Below are 19,374 nucleotides of genomic sequence, written 5' to 3' on the forward strand. Positions count from 1 at the left end.
TTTATACTAGTTTTTGGCGCGTAATTATAAATGAGATACGAATACATACAAATTAATTTTATTTCTTGAATTCTGATGAATTTTTTATCGTTTATTTTATCAAATTTATATTATACATAACATTCTACGAAACATACGATCTTTATAAACGGCAAATTAAAGAATTTATCTATTTTATCTTAAAAGTTTATTCTATCTTCTATATCCTATCCTATCCTATTCTATTCTTATTAAAAAAAAAATTATTTTACGTAAATAAATATGTTTTTTGTGTTATTATTACTTGTTTAATCATTTTTTGATTAATTATTAATTAATCATTTTTTCTATTATATATTAATTTTTTTAATCATTGTTTAATAAATTAATTTTCATCGTTCGATTAAACTTATGTATATATATATATATATATCTATCAAATTATTTCTTATCTATGCAGCAAGAATGTAAGACAACAGGTGAAACATAACTATTAATATAATACAACGTCCGGTTCCTTGTCGTGGATGACACTGTAGAAGACTTTATTTTAAAAGCATGATTGGTGCGTTACATGCGCGTATTTACATAATACGAATTCCTATCGTTCGGAAACATCGTAAATTCACAATATACGTAACTGCAGGAATTTCGTATCTGAACGCGTATATTTTATCGTCGATGGCGTCAATGTCGACCTTTTAATATTTATTAATCACGACGCCGACGCAATATAGCAAATAGCGTAAAATGTATCATCTTCGTGTGAATATCCAGGAATTCGCTCGAATGATAAACAGATGATTTTATATTAAATTTGTTAAATAAAAAAATTGTAGAAAATATAATATTTATTACATTTGTAATCGTTAATATAAATACAAAATAAGAATGCTATTTAGTTTTTTTTTAAAATTACATTTCTATATATGTATAAATAATAAATTATGTATATAGTATATGCATATAATATCAATAATGGTGGTAATTAAATATTATTTATGATACAAATTTTTTATATGACAATTTTAAACGATGATATTTTAATATATTGCATTTTATATATTTTTAAAAAAAAGAAATATTTTTTTTCAGCAAATATTCTTACATACAACGTTTGAAAAGCGAATTAATCAAAATTACTTATATTTACTTATCGAATAAAATTTCAAACATTTAAAATAAATACACAAGATGTGGAATTTTTAAAAATTCTGATTGAAATAATAAAAAATTAATATAAACTGATTAGTGTAATATACATATATACGTACATATTAATTTCCCTTAAATGTATTTATACTTTTGTCTAATTGTCTAATTAAATATGAAATTATATTCTACGTTATATCTACATAATATAACATCTATATACAAATAAATAAACACTATTATATAAGATCTTTCAAATATTTCATATTCGTATACAAATGAGAAAAAAATATGTAACTATTGAATATTTGAATATTTTAAATAAAATGAAATTCAAAAATCATCTTTCTAATCATCAATTTACTTATATCTAACTTTATAATATTTTTTGATTCCTTTTATCTACATCAAATTGAAATTATCTTCATTATTCTTCTTTCATATTGCTTCTATAATACTGTTATGTTGTCAGTGTTGCTGTTTTCAAATTTATAAATCAAAAGGAATATTAATTAGATTCTAAATTTCAGAAGGAAAAAAAATCACAAATTTTTTACATCTACTACACTCGTATACTGTATGAATGTTTTTTTAATTATTGTTACATCTTTATAGAAAAAAAAAAATAATACTTTATACGGCTACTCTAATGCAAATCTGTTCCCTATCTAAAAATTATCGATATGTTTTTTTTTTATAGTTGACAAGAATCGAAGATCAAAGATCAAAGATTCGCTATTTAAATATAGATTATCAAACCGAATCTATTTCTAAGTGGGCACCCATTCGTTTCAAAGCTAATATAGTGTTAACTGCTTTAATCCATCTCTTCTTGATGACATACCGTTTTAACCTAATTTTACAAATTGGATTCTCCAAGGCCACTTCCAACCATCGATGTTCTAAAAGTTGACCAGCCGATGGTCTTTTCCTAGAGCAAAACAAGAAACTATATTTCCAATTATTATTACAAGCAAATCGATAAATATTTTCGCGAATAATCAAGTTTATTTAACAAAAATTGTAGAAAAATAAAATTCGCACAAGATAAAAAGGATAATTTTAATTAAATTTTATTTTTAAATATATTATTTTCCTTTGCAATTTTATGAGTTTCTTTTATGTAATTGCATAACTTTAAAGATATTTAAGATAAAATTTAAGATAATATCTTAAATTTTCTTTTAGAATAGAACTTGTAACTCATTTTTTAATGGAAATATATATAGACATGTGTAGAATAAGTAATATTGATAAATTTTTAGTTTGCTGTTTTATTGCGCGCGTTTATGGAATATTAAAACAAATGTACGCAATAATACAAACAAGTTAATATGTTAAGTGATTTTGTGAAAATCCGACAGGCAATTAAATTATTGTTACACGTGCATATAATTATTACACAAACAATTTATAATATAAATAAATAAAGAAAAATGACAATACATAAAAATCAAATGATTGACATTAATCATTTAAATAATATTTCCTATGTTATTAACATATACACAACGGAGGACATAGTTTTATGTCATTTTTAAATTTTTTAAATCGTCGCCAGCGATGTAATTCAATGTAATAAATAATTCAATATTCATTTTCAGATTTACGAATTCATATTTCGTATTTCAGATTTTATCGTATTGAATGCCAAAATAGAAGGAAATTTTTTTTTTTTTTTTTCTTTGGAAAACGAATGAAGAATCAATACACAATATTGATCATTGAAAAATTTTAATAATCGATCTTTTCTTTTTTTTTTTTTTTCTTTTTTTCCAAATCGAACATAATAAACTTTATAACACGAACAATCAGGAACTCACGCGTTTACCCAAATTCGACATAAATGAATTCGAGTAAACATCAACGCACACACTCGCTACAAACTCTGTTCACTCCACTCAAACCGGAAGTAGGGTCGTGTCCACGAGCAATCAAAATAACATAATTATAAAGTTTCATCGTCGTCCACCGTTTCTCCATTTCTCGCACTGCCCTGAGAAATTTTCACAATAATCGAAATCACCTTCCTTTCTCGTGAAAAAAAAAAGAGAAAAAAAATGACAAACAAATCCGAACATAACGAATCGAGTTCAACGATGTATCTCAACGATGTATCGAACTCGATGTGGGCGAATTGGCATTGGCGGTGGTCGATTTTTGTTGCTTGGACTGGAAATACTCGGCTAAAGAATTCATCGTCTTCCTAGCCACGGATTCCTCGCCGCACCAATCGACGCTCACGGACTTGCGGCCACCCGACGGCCTCATGGAAACCTCTTCCCATTCACCGAGCAAATGGAGCAACAAATCCTTGGTGCTGGTGGGCTCGTCAAGATTCAGACTCTTATGCAAATTACGAAGTCCGGAAATTCTTGGAACGTCCCTACTCGTCTCGCCAAATTGTTTCACCCTTGGACGCCGCCACGGCGGCGTCAAATCCATCTCACCTTCCTTCCCACCGGACAGGATTCTCTCGTTCGCCAATTCTTCCACCTGCTCCCCCAAAGATTCTCTCCTAACCTTCCCACCTTCCTCGCCTCTCCCCTCCTCCTTTCTCTGTTTCTTCTTCTTCAACGGGGCGAACACATTTCCCCCGCTGTTCGCCTCCGTGTATTTCTCGAAATTACGATTACTGTGGAAAGTCGTCCCGTTCAATCTCCTGTGCCTCGTTATGCTCGACAATTTTTCCGCGATCTCGTTGCACTCGGCCGCGTTCTCTCCGCCTATTAAACCGTTGCTCCTCGCCGTCGAGCCGTTTCTCTTATCCCTGTCCTCGACCTTCTCCTTCATCATCTTGTTAACCTTATCCCCCTCCGCGGGGCTCTCCACCTCGTTCACGCACGCCCCCATCGCTATGGAACGGAGACGTTCGGATAATTTGATTATCTCCTCGGCGAGAACGATCTGACTTGCTGGATCGCTCCTCAGCTTCTCCGTTGAAACACCCTCGGATGCTCTCCTCTCGAAACCGAAATTGAAGGTGGGCGGAACCGTGAGGAACGAGCCGTAGCTCTCTCGAGGGGAGTTGTTTTCCGTCACCTCCGACAGGGTGCTGGAAATACTGGCGCAAGGAGAAGGGCTGTGGCCCCTCAACGACACCAATTCCTCGTGGTCGCGGAGTGTCGAGCACTGGTGAGGAAGCGTGATGCACTGCGGCAAATCGATCAGATAAGGGCTGTCGGGGTGCTCTCGCCAACGCTCGACGAACAGCTTCAGATTGTCCTTAGTCATGTCCAGCTCGTCCATGCTGTTCGCCTGAACACGAGGGACCCGATGGATCGACGCTTGGGGCTTCTGTATCGTCGACGTTCTCTCGATCTGTTGCTGTACACTCACTATGTACTTCTTGGCCAACCAGGGATGATCTCTGCACTCCTTGGCCATCATACGTTTGCTGAAATATTCGATAGCTTCTTCGTGAAGATGATCCCGACATGAATTCGATTTTATTTTCTGCATTTTTTTATTCTCTTTCTTTCTATTTCTTTCTCTCCCTCATACACACACGCGCGCTCATGCAGACGCATTGACAATTTTCAAAGTTTTATTCCATCTTGAGCCGGAAGCGTGCAATTGTTCGTAGCTTTTTCAACTGGATGGAAAAAAATGTGAGCAATGAAAATGGGATCGCGCGTGTGTTTTCTTGGAATGGAATTTTTTTTTTTTTCTCGTTTGAAAATCGTGGCATCGAATTGTCGAGAAACGATACGATCGATGGATCTTCCCTGGTCGTTTTTTGGATACTTTTTTTTTTTTTTAGAACGACGACAGACAAAAAAGACAGACAGAATTGTTCTGAACGGAACGATTATTCGTTTCCTCTTTGAAGGAAATTGTTAAGAGTTTAATACGAAAAAGAAACGCAAAAATTGTATCGTTCGTGTTAAAATCTCTCGCTTACTTCGATCGAAATGGAAACACGTTCGATGGAAGTAAGGATGCTCGTGTTTTCAGAAAAATATTACATCGCTTCGAGTGACAAGCAACATGTCGAAAATGAAGGAAACATGCTCAGGATTAATCAGACACAAAGGGAGAGAGAGAAAGTCGAAGAATAACCGTGAAAGAGTTACAACAAAAAACTGTGGCTGTAACTGTCCAGATGACTGAAAATGTAATTTATTCTTTCGTGTTATTTGAATTTTAATATTTTAATTATATAAAATATTACACGTTTGAAAAAGTTTTTCATTTCAAAAATATCATCAAGGATTAAAAATTTATCTAAGCATAATATGAAATATTTTTTAAAAAAAATGAACGGATGGAAAATATATCAGAGGAATATTTGTTTTACCACCATACTTGAAATAATATTGAATTACCAAAATAAAATTTAATAGAAAGGATAAAAGAGTAAAAGAATTTTTCAACAGTGAAATCTTCCACTATATAATTTTTTAATTTAAAAGAAGATTAATTCAAAATGGAGAAGCTAAAGCTGCAAAATTTCACTGTTCGATAACAATTCTTAATATTGATTTGTTAATTCTTGAACTCACAAATTTATTTCTTCTATTCAATAGAATTAATATTAATTCGAAATTCTTCGATAAATTTACATTACGGAATGGCGAAAAGGAGGAAAAATTATGACACAACAGTTGGAAACATTTGCCATGGATTATTCTATTTAACGAACAATTTGGGCCAGTGGATTATTTAATCTAGAATAATGAAACAAACTAATCTCGATTCGAAAGATGGAATAGCCTACATCAAAATGAAAATTACTCAATGGGTTTGTTGAATTTTCTTGGCGGAACGATATATAACTGAAAGACAACACTGTTCCTGCATTTCGTTATCTGGCCAGTTACGTTCATTAATATTGCAAACGTGTCAGTGTTCACGTTCGACTTGTGTCGATCGCGAGGACGGACATGATGACGTGGACATGGATATTTTAGCATCAGTCCTCCTCCACGTCACCTCTGTATCGCGTAATATTTCTCAAAAATAACAAGCTATACGTACTCTTTGTCTTTGACCAGCAGACATCGTATAAAATCTTTCGCGTCTTCCGATATGTTCGCGAATGCATCGTGATCAAAGTCATACTTGGCGATCGTCACGTTTGCCATTGTCTCGATGTCTGTATCTCCCATGAATGGCGATAAACCGGATAATCTGGAGATTGGAAAAAAAGGAAATGATTAAATCTTTCCAATAATTTCTTCATTTATGAAAGAAATTCTTTTATTTTAGAATAAAAAAAAAATTATATTCACTTGGTATATTTTATATCGGATAAGCATTAATTCGGATTTCATTTAAAAGATCAATAAGCTTTAAGTTTGTATTCTTTGCAACGTTAGAGAACAGAGGTCTGGAATGCGGGACTAGTTTTATATTTTTCGTTGAAGGTTATTCGTTTAGCGTTAGAAATAGATGATACTTTTCTCATATCTAAGAGAACTGTGTGTGTACGTGTGCAAGATAGATGAAAGAAACAAAGATGTGCGACTTTTGCCAAAACTAAAAATGCATTTTATTATAATAAACTCACGATTTAAAATATATTGAAAATTTAAGAGATCGAGATTTAAAAAAAAAAAAAGAAAAAAGAAAATATAACAATTCGAGAATTTAATAATGCATAAATTAATCTCATTAACATCGAACAATTATTAGCAAAAAAAAAAATCAAATATAGATCAATTTGAAGAATCGGTTGGTTAACAATGAAAATGAAAATTTAATTGGTTACGATGATCCATTTAAAGTATTTTAAAAGGGGAATACCTTGAGATATTCTTCAAGTATTTACGTTTGTAGCGAAATTATTAGCGAAGGGATAGAAATTGAAGGGCAACTTACAATACGTAACAGATGACGCCTATACTCCACATGTCGGTACCATATCCAATCTGATCGAAATTTACGACTTCCGGTGCAACGAACTCCGGCGTGCCAAATAGAACTTGCAGCTTCTTCTTTGGATCGTACTCCCTCGCGAGGCCAAAGTCTATGATTTTGATCCTGTTACCCTCTTTCGTCAAGCACAATATGTTCTCAGGCTATGAACAAAGAGCATTTGATTGATAAATGAATAAATTGGAAAATAAATAATATTGGGTGAATAAACGCGCATTTCTTGTAAAACAATATAATTATTTTATATAAAGATTATTAAAAAAATCACTATATTAAGAAAAATAATTAATTATCGTTTCACATATGCAGTTTCAGAATTGATGTATAAATGAAAATGGATGGAAAATAGACAATTTCAGAATAATGGTTTTTAAATTGCATCATGGATGCGTTAAAATTATCAAAACGAGAATTACAAATTACCATTAAGCAAATTAAATCTATTAAAATTTCCAATGTATTAAAACGTAATAACATTAACATTAAAATTTTTAATCAATTTTATTTTTATAAATTTTATGTTAATAATATACGGTATTGCATCAAGCAATATTTATACATCTTTGAATATTGCATTAAAAAAAAAAAAAAAAACACCTATAATATATTTCTCTTACATTCCTACATTATTATCCACCAATTTTAATCTCAAGAAATCCAATTCTGTCACTTTTTGAAAATTCAGATTATACTATATATATGTATGATTTCAAATTATATTATACAATACAAAAATAATAATACTTATTGTTAATTTACCTTTAAATCAAGATGCAAAATATTCTGCCGATGAATGAATTCTATACCCTCGCAGATCTGTCTCATGAAAACAGCGCAACTGCGCTCAGTCAACACAAAATCATCGTCAATCACCCTTTCAAATAGTTCGCCACCTTCAATCCTTGAACATACACGAGCACAACGTGTATCGAGATAGATTTTTTTCGACTCATTTATGGTATAAACATCTTACAGCTCTAAAATTACGTATATTTGTTGGCCGTTATCGATGGCATCATAGAGTTGAATAAGTCGTGGATGCTGCAATCGTCTCATAATTTCGACTTCTCGTTCCACGGCTCGTCTGTCCTCCTTTTTTGCGGTGTTCACCACCTTAGCGGCGAGCATCAAGCCGCTTACTTTCTCCTTACATCGATAAACGGTGCCAAATTTTCCTCTGTAAATAGGAACGATCTCGTTTTCACGCGTCTATGCACAGTAAAATTTCGCACGGAACCTTATTCTATCATTTCGTCTTGTTTTTCATTGTTGACAATCAATCTTTCAACTCAATCAACTGTCATTCGATTAATTAGTGGATGAATGAAATTTCGTTTGGTTAAAATTAGCGAAATAAAAATTAAATGAAACAAAATGAGAGAAATATTTGTGTCTTTAGAAAAAGTTGTAAATTGCTTGGGAAAATATTTACACAAGATATTCCAAACATGTGGTTTATACAGTTTAATTGGAGATTCCTCGGGTTTTTATTAACGAGTTATTAACTAAAAACACACTCGGCCACAGAACGCGTAGATTAGTCAAGCCGGAACGATAGTGATGGGTATGTGTCGCCGACCGAATATGAACAAGCGACACGTGTCGCAAAGAATCTATTGAATATAACAAATACTCTATATCTAAAAAAAAATTATATTTTGTTAAGAAACAATGAATAAATTAATTAATTGTTACATGTAGAGGAAGAATAAATTGAACTTTTATTCAAAATGAATAATATTAAATCGTAGTATAACTTTTCTAACATTTTTAAATGAATAAATGAATAATATATGTGTATAGAGAAAAAGAGGAAGAGGAAGAAGACAATTAGTTTATCCATTATTTCTGAATATTTCGATAAAAAAAATATTTATTATATTTCAAGAGATTTTTTTTCGATGCTTGTTCGTATTCGATCGGAGTTACATATCCAACACTTATCGTCACGGCTTGATTAGTCTATGCGCTCTATGATTGCTCACTATTTTTTTTTAATAACTCGTTAACAAAGCACAGTAACGTAATGAAAGTTTTTGCAAAAGAAAATATCGTTTGAAATTATCTAAAAAAATTTTCAATTAATCGGGTTTACAATTTCTATATTTTTTATGTCATATTCGCTATTTTTATATCATATTGTATAATTTAATTATCAAATGTCAATCTTTCAAGCAATAAGTAAACATTCAAAGTAATAAAGTTTAAAGATTTGGCAAGCGTTGATATAATTTACCGACTGTTACAAACTATTGGTCAATAAATTATAACACGCTTGATGGTATAAGCAATCGAATGTTATTTTCGATGAAAAAAATGTTACCTATATATGAAAATGTATATGATAGCTTTTATTTGAAGCATAAATATATTTAACGTAAATTGTATGTAGATGGATAAAAAGACACGTTAACTTTTGTTGATGTACAGCAATTTGTATCATCAACACAGAGAAAGAGATATAATATTTAAATATCCTTTTTATTCGTATCATTTTTCCATATCAAATTTTCTGATCAAATAGAATTTCACTATTATCTAATATCACTATTTTCTTGTAGTCAAATTACAAAAACTTGATATGTCACGTTTTTCTAATTTTACTCTAGGATTTTAAAGTTATGAAAAAAATTGCAATTCTTTTTGTTTTTCTTAAACTTCGTGATAAATAGTTATTGCCTTTTGCATTTAGCAGTCATATTAGATATGTCACGTTCTTCTTCTTCTTTACAAGAATTTTAAAGTTTGTTTTCAGCTGGAAAAAATTTTTTTAAAAAAGTACAATCTATCCTTCTTTTTTTTTTTTATTATTAATTATCAATTTTTTTACCAATTTTAACGAAGTTACACAAATGTTTTTCCATGTGGCTACAGAATTATTAGATATTAGATGTATAATTTAATCAAATATACATTTTCACAACAATAAGATTATTAATTAAATCGAGCAATGCATCGTTTGAGTCGACATGATGCTTTGATCGAAAAAAATTTCTAATGTTGCTTTTGAAAAAAACATTGATTTGAATTCTGCGCACATTTAAAATGTAAAATGCAAAACTTAGTAGTTAATTTCAAAATGCAATAATTTCAAAATTTATGAAGTTATAAACAAACAATAATGTTTTTAAAAGTTATAATATGTTTTATTAATTGTAAAAAATTGTAGAATATATAATGCAAATAAATTAGAATAAATATCAATAAAAAAATCCTTGATAATGATATAGAATAATAAAAACCTTGAAAATGGAATAAACGGAAGATACATAAAATCCATGGTAATATTTCTTGATAGTCTTGCAGCATAATAAATCGCAGTAACTTGAGAACATTTGCAAATGTATAAAGGAACAGAACAAAAACATCTTGTTAATATTCCATTGAATGTCTTAAGATCACGAATAGAAATTGCATTCGTGAACTTTAACCTTCTTAACTTCTCACGTTCACTTTTATACATACAACATGTTTCAACAAAATGCGAAAACACGGATCAACGGGAGATTCCTGATATAATTTCAACTAACATTTTCCTTTGCAAAAAATTTTCGTTATAGTTTTATCAACGAGTTATTAACAAAAAACATTGGCCAATCAGGGAATGGCGTAGCAAAAGCTGCAACGGTAGTGTTGGGTATGTGTATCGCCAAGTACACAAGAACAAGCAACACGCGTCGAAGAAGGTTTATTGAATATAACGAGTATCTTTTTATAAAAAGAAAAAAATTATATATCGAATCTTATTCATCAACAATGGATACAAATGAAATATTCTGTTTTTATTATAATTACTCTTTCAACATCTTCTTAAATTATGTATTATACTGTATTTAACTTTTTTTATTCTCAAAGAAATAATATGGTTCGAATGACAACAAACAAATGACTTCATAAGAAATGAATAACATATGATATCTTGAATTTTTTGAAATTCTATCGAGCTTTAAATTGATGTATTCATATTAACTTCAAGGTGACATAATTTTATTGCTAATTTATTTACGTTATTTGCGTCGTTACTAATATGAATAACTTCAATGAGACTTGTGATTCTTTATTCTTTATAGCATTTTTAAATTGTAATCTATTAATCACTTGTTACTCGTTCGTATAATAATTTACGTTAAAAAAATTTATTCATCCAATATGAATAGATGGATAAATAAATATATATATATTTTTACACAAAAAAATATCTAATTTATATAATTTTTCATTTTCAGATGAATCAAATGATTGATGTAAACTGATTGGAATCGATCGAGGTAATAAATATGATCGTTTACGAAGCAATGAAGGAAGAATTTCGTCGAGAAAATTGCATACAATTCCATCCAATTTCATGTTCTACCCAACGGAATAAATATCGCGTGTGCACCTGTCATGAACTCACAATTTATCGCGTCTTATTGTGCCAAGCAACGCAGGATCAAAAATACCGTTTCCAACCGTCTCGAAATCTTTTAAACTTTGAAAATCTTGCAGTCCATATCTCGCCAAGAATGTGTGCCGACAAATACACAATAAATAAGAAAGAATATCCACATTTTTAGTTTGCTGTACAAGTCATTCGGGAATCACTTATTGCATTTATGCAAAATTGAAATGAAAAGAAAAAAAAATCTATGGAATACGTATGATATGCAAAGAAAGCTTAAAATATTCGAAATATCACAAATATTATATTTGAAGAACGAGGAATCTCTCCTTAAGCTTCACTCAAGTGTTTATGAAAATTTTACTTTTTTAACATCGTTCCATCTAGTCGTTTTTCCATCATTTTTTCCTGTATTCAAAAAAAATGTGCGCAAGAATTTTCACGATTTCCAAGTCAAGGATTGTTAAAAGAATTTTGTAAATAGGAAGAGCGCGTCGAGAAGAAAGAAAAATCAAGAGAAGTATCAAAGCTGTCGCTTTGAGCATCGGTAGAATGCGATGGTGTAACGTAGCTGTCACGAAGCCAAGTAAGTGAGTCAGTGAGTTAGTAGAGCATACCATAGACAACAGGGTCGGAATTGCAGATTATCAAAACGAAGAATGTCTGCCAGAGAACGAATTAATATCGTGAAGCTGCGTTTTGATCAATCGCAATGAACAGATTTAAGTACAAATTTATTTATTTAAGGTATTCGAAAAATGAAAAGAAAATTTAAGAGTTAGAAATTGAGAACAACAACAACAAAAATTGTTATGTAAAAATGTTAAATTTATTTTTTAAATTATTTAGAGAATTTAATTTTACATTAGATGAAGCGAGATGATAATAAGATAAGACTCTATTTCTGTCTCTCTGTCTCGCAGTCATCTCTCAGTCATTTAATACAAAATTAAATTCTCTATAATTTGACAAATAAATTTTAATGGATATTGATTCTTTGAATTTTCATTTAAATTAATTATTTAATGAGAAATATTTAAAAATAGACATATACACTTGATAATTTTTCTTTATATCAATCCATCCCTGTATTTCAATCTGGAAAATTAAATTATATTTTCAAATTAATAAATCAGAAATTTTAATCAATACACTTATCAATAATATAATTTAAGATACAAATTATATGACGAAAATAATGTTATATAATAAAGTAAAAGTTTACGAATTAATTATAAATGATCTATCTATCCAATTCGAAGAAGAATTTAGTCAGAGATGTCAATGATCGAATCCACGTGTCAAAAGCATCGAGATACCGGACGGTGAGACTGGTTGTAAGAACGTCAATCACCGTGAAAAATGCATTATTTATAGACATGCAAGAACCTTGATTAGACATCGAACTTTATGCAACGTTTCAGCTCTTTGCATACCTTCGTTATCAAATTGCATAGTACACTTCATTTCAATGGCCATCGAAGAGATATTTTTCGCGAATGGCCACGATACACAGTGGAATGATTGAACGATACATCGTGGCTCTTGGATGGAAAATGGCCAATCCGATAATGATTGCCAAACGATGAAAACGATTCCGTTTAATTGGAAAACATGATTTACGATCGTGAAACTTGTTATTAGAAGAATAATCAATGAAATGAATTAGTGAAATCGTTTCATTAAAATTTGAAGATGAATTATTTCGAAGAGATTATGAATGAAACAGTTTTGTCATGAAATGGTCAACGACTCGAGATCGTGGACGATTTGTTGAAAATTTATGATAATAATTTGAATCTCTAGGTATTAAATTGAGATTTATTGTAAAAGAATTGAACTAATTATGCATATTGATATTTCAATACTGTTATAGAAAATATGCTTCGAAAAATTTATTTTAACAATATATCTGTTGATAAAAATATCTCTATTCAATAAGTAAATTTGAATGAAAATCTGTTTCCTTGTTCCGAATATAATTATGAAATTAATATTAGATCATATTATTAAAACTGATATACAATCTTTAAAAATTATACAAAATTTTTTTAATTCTTGAAATAATCTACTAGATGTATAATAAAAATACAATATCAACTCATATCGATTGTTTATAGAAAAAAAATTCTATACTTTCCATTTTTAAAAAGAAATATTTTTATTACATCATTCAAATCATTTCGAAACATTGTTATACATTTGCCAACTATTATTCAAAAGCTAAAAAAAAGCAATATCTTTCAAAAAAATTTTTCCATCCGTTAAAATAATCTCAAACGTTAAAGATTAAAGATTAAACATGACGAAGCTGGGCGAAGATTTTCCAATATTTCTCGATCGAGAGATCCATTCAGTTGATGGTTCACTAATAGTTTGTCATTGACATTCAAATCTTACCTTTGGCACTGATCCATTCGTCAACTCTTTTTTACAATACGCTATTGTGTCCCGGCATTCGATCCCGATTAAAAATAAAAACCTATCCTTCGAACTTGGACTCGTGTCCTGAAAATTCTTTCTTCCACTTCAATTATATTTATTATCATTCTTCTAATAATTTTATAATGTTTGCCGATATTTTTGTGCAAAAAACTATGCACAAAAGCATCGATGATACATAACTCGAGAATGCAAAACTCGAGAAGAGAACAAACATTCCAATAATTTATTTTGTAAGTTTACTGGCTCGTGAAAAACGGCAGCTTTGCATGTAAAGATCATTCAAGTTCGAGTCTCATTCATAATGGTAGACACGCATAGTAACTGAAAGATTACGATGTATACAAGACTGGAATACTACGTTCGCCGGAAGGAATAAACACGTCAAGGTTTCGAACTTTTCCCTTCCTTCTTTACGATCAATCTCTCTTTTTTGACTTTTTTCAATGGAAAATTTATCATCTGCATATTCTATCATTTTAAAATCAATTATTTTTCGTCATTATCTATCAATAGAATTAACGAAGATAAAAATTTATCATGGATTCAATTTTGATTGAAATTTAAATATAATCAAATAGTTAAATTTCAACATTAAATCAATTTATCTTTTATAATAGAACTGTCAAATTGGTTTCAGATTTTTGTTATTTCTAATTATATAGTGAAAAATTATAATTTTTTTGATTTACTACCCAAATGTCTTTAATGTTTTAAACGGGTTTAAAAATTCGACGATACATGTGAATAAAATATAAGACAAAAATATAATTTTAGCAAATTTTATAATGTAATTTTTACGCAACATAAAGGAACGGTAAAGAACCATTTATTGCATATAAAAGATTGGAAATTTCATAAAAAGGAAACATACAACATTTGTACAATAAACCTTGCATATTTTATAAGCACAAATTCTTGTAATAAAAAAAAATATAATAATTGCAAATGTTTTTTTTCAAATTGTATACTAATTTTTTGTTAATCTATTTTTAGATATTATGAATCGTACCATTTATAAATATTCAAAAATTTATTTGATGCAATATATACGTACATAGTTTAGTAATAAATTGTAAAATTTTTATTAACAAGGTGGACGAAAAACAGTAATAAATAAAAGTAAGAAATATACGTTCAATCCATAGATGTTTTCAAAGAAAGACGCAAAAAGCGAATATTTTGGATGCAATAATTTATTTACTCAAGCTCACTTGCTCTTTAATGATTCATTAAAATTGTATTACGCGTTCCGTATGCATTTCTCGAATTCGAGTCAATATATATTTATACAATATATATGTAATACCAATTTGGATGTACTACGCAAAATAAAAATTACGAAATTTTTAAGAAAAATTAAAAAATTTATGGATATATATTTTTGCAAAGTTTACAATATAGAACTATAGATTTTTAATTCAATAATGTTTAAAATTATTTATTATGAATCGTAAACATATTACATAATATATTACATAATATATCGTATAATATATTTATATTTATATTTGTATAGAATAAAAACTAATGTAAATGAAATTAATAATAATAATAATTTTTATTAAAAATAGCATAAAACAATTTTTGATTCAATGATTAAATGAAAAATGAATAAAGAACTTCCTTCAAATACATAGTGTTTTATAACATCCAACTTTTAGCCAATAACTTGATTTACTAATTTATTCAATTTTAATCTTTATTAATTTGGACAGTATACATCCTGTAATATATATATACACAACATGTATAGATTATACACGCATGATTAAAGTGACATGATGAAAATAAATAAGTAAGTATGTGTACAACAGGTATATATATATAAAATCATATTTCTATCTAACCAAAAGTCAATATTCATTTTGCCAAAAGCATTTAAATACATGTTTTTCGTAATTGCTAAAACAAGAAATTTGAAACCCATCACAAATTTATTAACTCTAAGATTAATTCAGTACTTAAAAACATTTTTTGATCAGAAATAATGCAATTAATAATAATCTAAAATGTATTAAAAAAATTGAACATTTTAAAGAGTTAAAATGTTTTCAATAGATGAAATTTTCATAACAAAAAACTTTTATAATAGAAGATTAAAATTTAACAGAATATCATTGATCAGATTCAAAATTTGAATTTAATAGAGATTTAATAGAGATTTGAAATTGTTTAATATTTTTATTATTTTTAAATTCTCAAAAAATTTTTATGATTTGAAATTCTCAAAATTCAGATAAATAGATCATAATTGATATAAATAATTAAATGTTTAGATTATTTTAATTTTACTAATCTAATACAATAATTTAATTATATGAAGAAAAGATGAATGAAAATTTAACTTTTAGAAAATTTATTATAACTTTCACAAAATAAAAAAAAAATTATTATTATTAGTTTATTATGTTCATTTAAGTTTGAAAAATTTTAGAAATTAAAGTATTATTTCTTAAAAAAAAAAGAAAGAAAAGAAAAAAAAATAACATGCAATTTAGATTTTCGAATATAGAGATCTTTCAAAATTCGAATTCATGTATTTAAAAATCAAATTTTGATCTATTTGTAATTTATCGATTAGCATTTTTTAAAACGGAAATTCCGTGTTCCTCGGAATCCTCCACTCTGCCGGAGGCATGCATTAGAATCTCGAGACAGCTTGTATAATCATTGCGCAATGCTAGAATGCATATTGTGTCAAATTCAGAAACTGCATGCCCAACCCTACGATTTGCCACGATATTTGCAATGATCGTGCCGCGCATATCATCTATAAAAAATTACGTAGGAAAATTCTACGTATCTATTCCCATCTCGAATATCTTGGGAACAATTAAAATATTTGCCAATCGAAAATTAAATTGCTATTGTTGTTTACGAATCGGATCGCCCTGTACGAAACATTTTGTTTGTCAACAATAAAAATACAACACTGTATATATATATAGGAAATCAATGTGATCGCTTACCTTCCGATCTCTGATGCAATGTCGTAATGATCCTTGAATTCCACGCCCCGGCGTACCGTCACATCTCGATAGGGAAAGCTTGGTTCGATTTCTGTAAAACACACGGAATTTTGAAATTATAATTTTGCTAATAAATTTTAATATCGTATACGAATCAATCGTGTTTCGATATTGCGATTTATTCATTTGATTTTTCAGATTTGATCGTGTCGTTATTTGCATCACATTTATATTTAATCGTGTTATGTTTTATTTAAATATATATAATCTTATATTTTTATAAATACATAACAGGTTATTATCTTTATTGAATTGTATATTTTTGAAAATTATTTTTTTTATAAATAGAAAATATATTGAATCAAAAATTAATTTCTTTACAAGTAAATATATATTACATTCATAAATAAATATAGGGAAATATATATAAAATTTATATATAAAAGATTCACGCTCGAATCGGAAGCTGATTAAGCTGAAACTTGATTCGAATTCTGTTACCGACGGCAACGATGATCGACACATTCTTTTACAATGCCGATTCGTAAAACTGATTGCGAGACTACACCTATTATTCGAAATAAAAACCAAATCATTAATCATCTATTTTTCAATAATCCAGTATTACAAGGAAATCTCACTAATTTATAAATTCTATTATTTAGGAAACAGTACAGATATATCGAATTCTCTCTATAAATTTTCTATTTAAATTTTAATTAAAAATTTGAAACAAAATTATTTATTCATTATTTATATTAATTTGTTGAAAAATAATAAATTGTGATTAATGCAAAAGATAAATATATATTTTACAATTTTTTTATTTTAATATGAAATTTCTTTTTTATTTTGAAATATAAATGCATCGTTCAATAAATTCATCGTTTAACACCAGCCGCAACCTCATTTCATCTTATCATATGAGACAGCTGGATAGAAACATCCGTGGCCTCGAATAATTTTGAGGTTCATCGAGACTGATCATCCAAAAATCGGTAAATAACCAGCGATACTCCATCATCGTTCCAAATTCCAGTGAATCACTGTATTTATTTAAAGAAAAATAACGCTTGAAACACTGTATCATGCCACTACACTAGGACAAGAATAAAATAACCACGAATGTAACTATCCAAATAAGAAATTCCATCACGATTTAATGATAATTTAACGAAATTTATATCTTTCTTCGTATAAAAGACACTTTTTCTTTGTTTTCTATAAAAAAAAGTTCTTTGATTTTCACTATTTAAATACACCATTTAATCAATAATCTATATTCCATATTTCATAACCTTAATATTAACGAAACAATAGAATACTTTTTCTTCCAAAAGAAAACGATTCACTATTCACTATATGATACTATATTTGAAAAAACTTAAATTTTTTTATCTATATTTCAACGTAGAAATTCACAAACGAATCACGATCATCTTCAATACGATATTCAACATTTCACAGGCTAACACGTTATTTATTATATTGAGAAATGTTTGGACTTCCTTACCGCCCACTGGATCAGTTTCGTCGACGCGTATCATCCTTCCGATGTGTGTTGATTACCTTCCCCTAGGAAGTTTTTGAAGAACGGACTGCGTTCGACGAACGAATCGCGGTCGTAGTTGCACACGCGGACGATGATCGCGTTCAGTTTCTTCTGTCGATCCGGTACACCCTAAAGGCAATTATTGACTATCGCGTTTGCGGTCTCAGGCATCGAGTCCCCGGAGGTCGACGGCGGGTACCTCTTCTTCTCGGCTCGGACGGATTTAGATTTTCGGCGGACGCCGCGGATTCTGGTGACGGGTCACGTGGCCACTGGCGTTCCTCGATGCCCTCCTGCTCCGCGCGCGTTCTTCGCCGTCGACCACCACCTTCGATCGACTTTGTCCTGCACTCTAACGAGAGACACGAGGCGCCTAGGCGCGCCTTTCTCATCGCGGCCTCGATACTGACGCGATGCAACGAATAGATTTACGAATGGGTCGAAGAATGTATCGTTATATGAATTAACGAGACAATCGATCAGTATATTAGTGAAAAATAAATCGATGAATAGATTAAAAAACGTATTGATGAATAGATCGATGAACTAATCGATTAATATAACTAATGATAGGTTATCGAATATATCGATGAATAAATCGATAAATGAATTGGTAAATAAGAGAAAAATAAATTATTGTATAAATTAATTTAATTAAGGTAAGCAATAACATTAATAAATAAATTAAAAAATTGATTAATTAATTTAATGGATGCATCAGTAAATAGATTAATAAATCGATTAAATATATCGATGATGAACCAATCGACAAATAGATTAACAAATATGGAGGAATAAATTGACAGATATATTTTAACGAATGTATTAATGAATGTATCGATGAATTAATTAACAAATCCATTAATATTTAAATTAAAAAACCAATCGTCAAACAGATCAATGAATAAATAAATGAACTAATCGATCAAAGAGATTATATCTTCCGTATAAATTCCATAGAAATTATTAAAAGGAATGAATACTAAAAACTACATGAATATTGCGATTATTGAGAT

At 29.3% G+C, this 19,374-nt stretch overlaps 1 protein-coding gene across 1 annotated transcript; it reads right to left on the reverse strand.

Moving 5' to 3' along the window:
- Positions 1-2,385: 2,385 nt before the first annotated feature.
- LOC413190 (calcium-dependent protein kinase 4) lies at positions 2,386-18,598 on the reverse strand. Its single transcript, XM_396640.7, has 7 exons — positions 18,320-18,598; positions 16,807-16,897; positions 7,985-8,188; positions 7,771-7,912; positions 6,955-7,154; positions 6,112-6,264; positions 2,386-4,528 (listed from the first exon to the last, which is right to left on the reverse strand). Exons 1-7 carry the CDS (start codon positions 18,351-18,353, stop codon positions 3,238-3,240), a joined length of 2,115 nt encoding a protein of 704 aa, XP_396640.4. The 5' UTR covers positions 18,354-18,598; the 3' UTR covers positions 2,386-3,237.
- Between the last annotated feature and the right edge of the window lie 776 nt (positions 18,599-19,374).

This window comes from Apis mellifera, linkage group LG6 (assembly GCF_003254395.2).
Source record: "Apis mellifera strain DH4 linkage group LG6, Amel_HAv3.1, whole genome shotgun sequence".
Classification (NCBI taxonomy): Eukaryota; Metazoa; Arthropoda; class Insecta; order Hymenoptera; family Apidae; genus Apis; species Apis mellifera.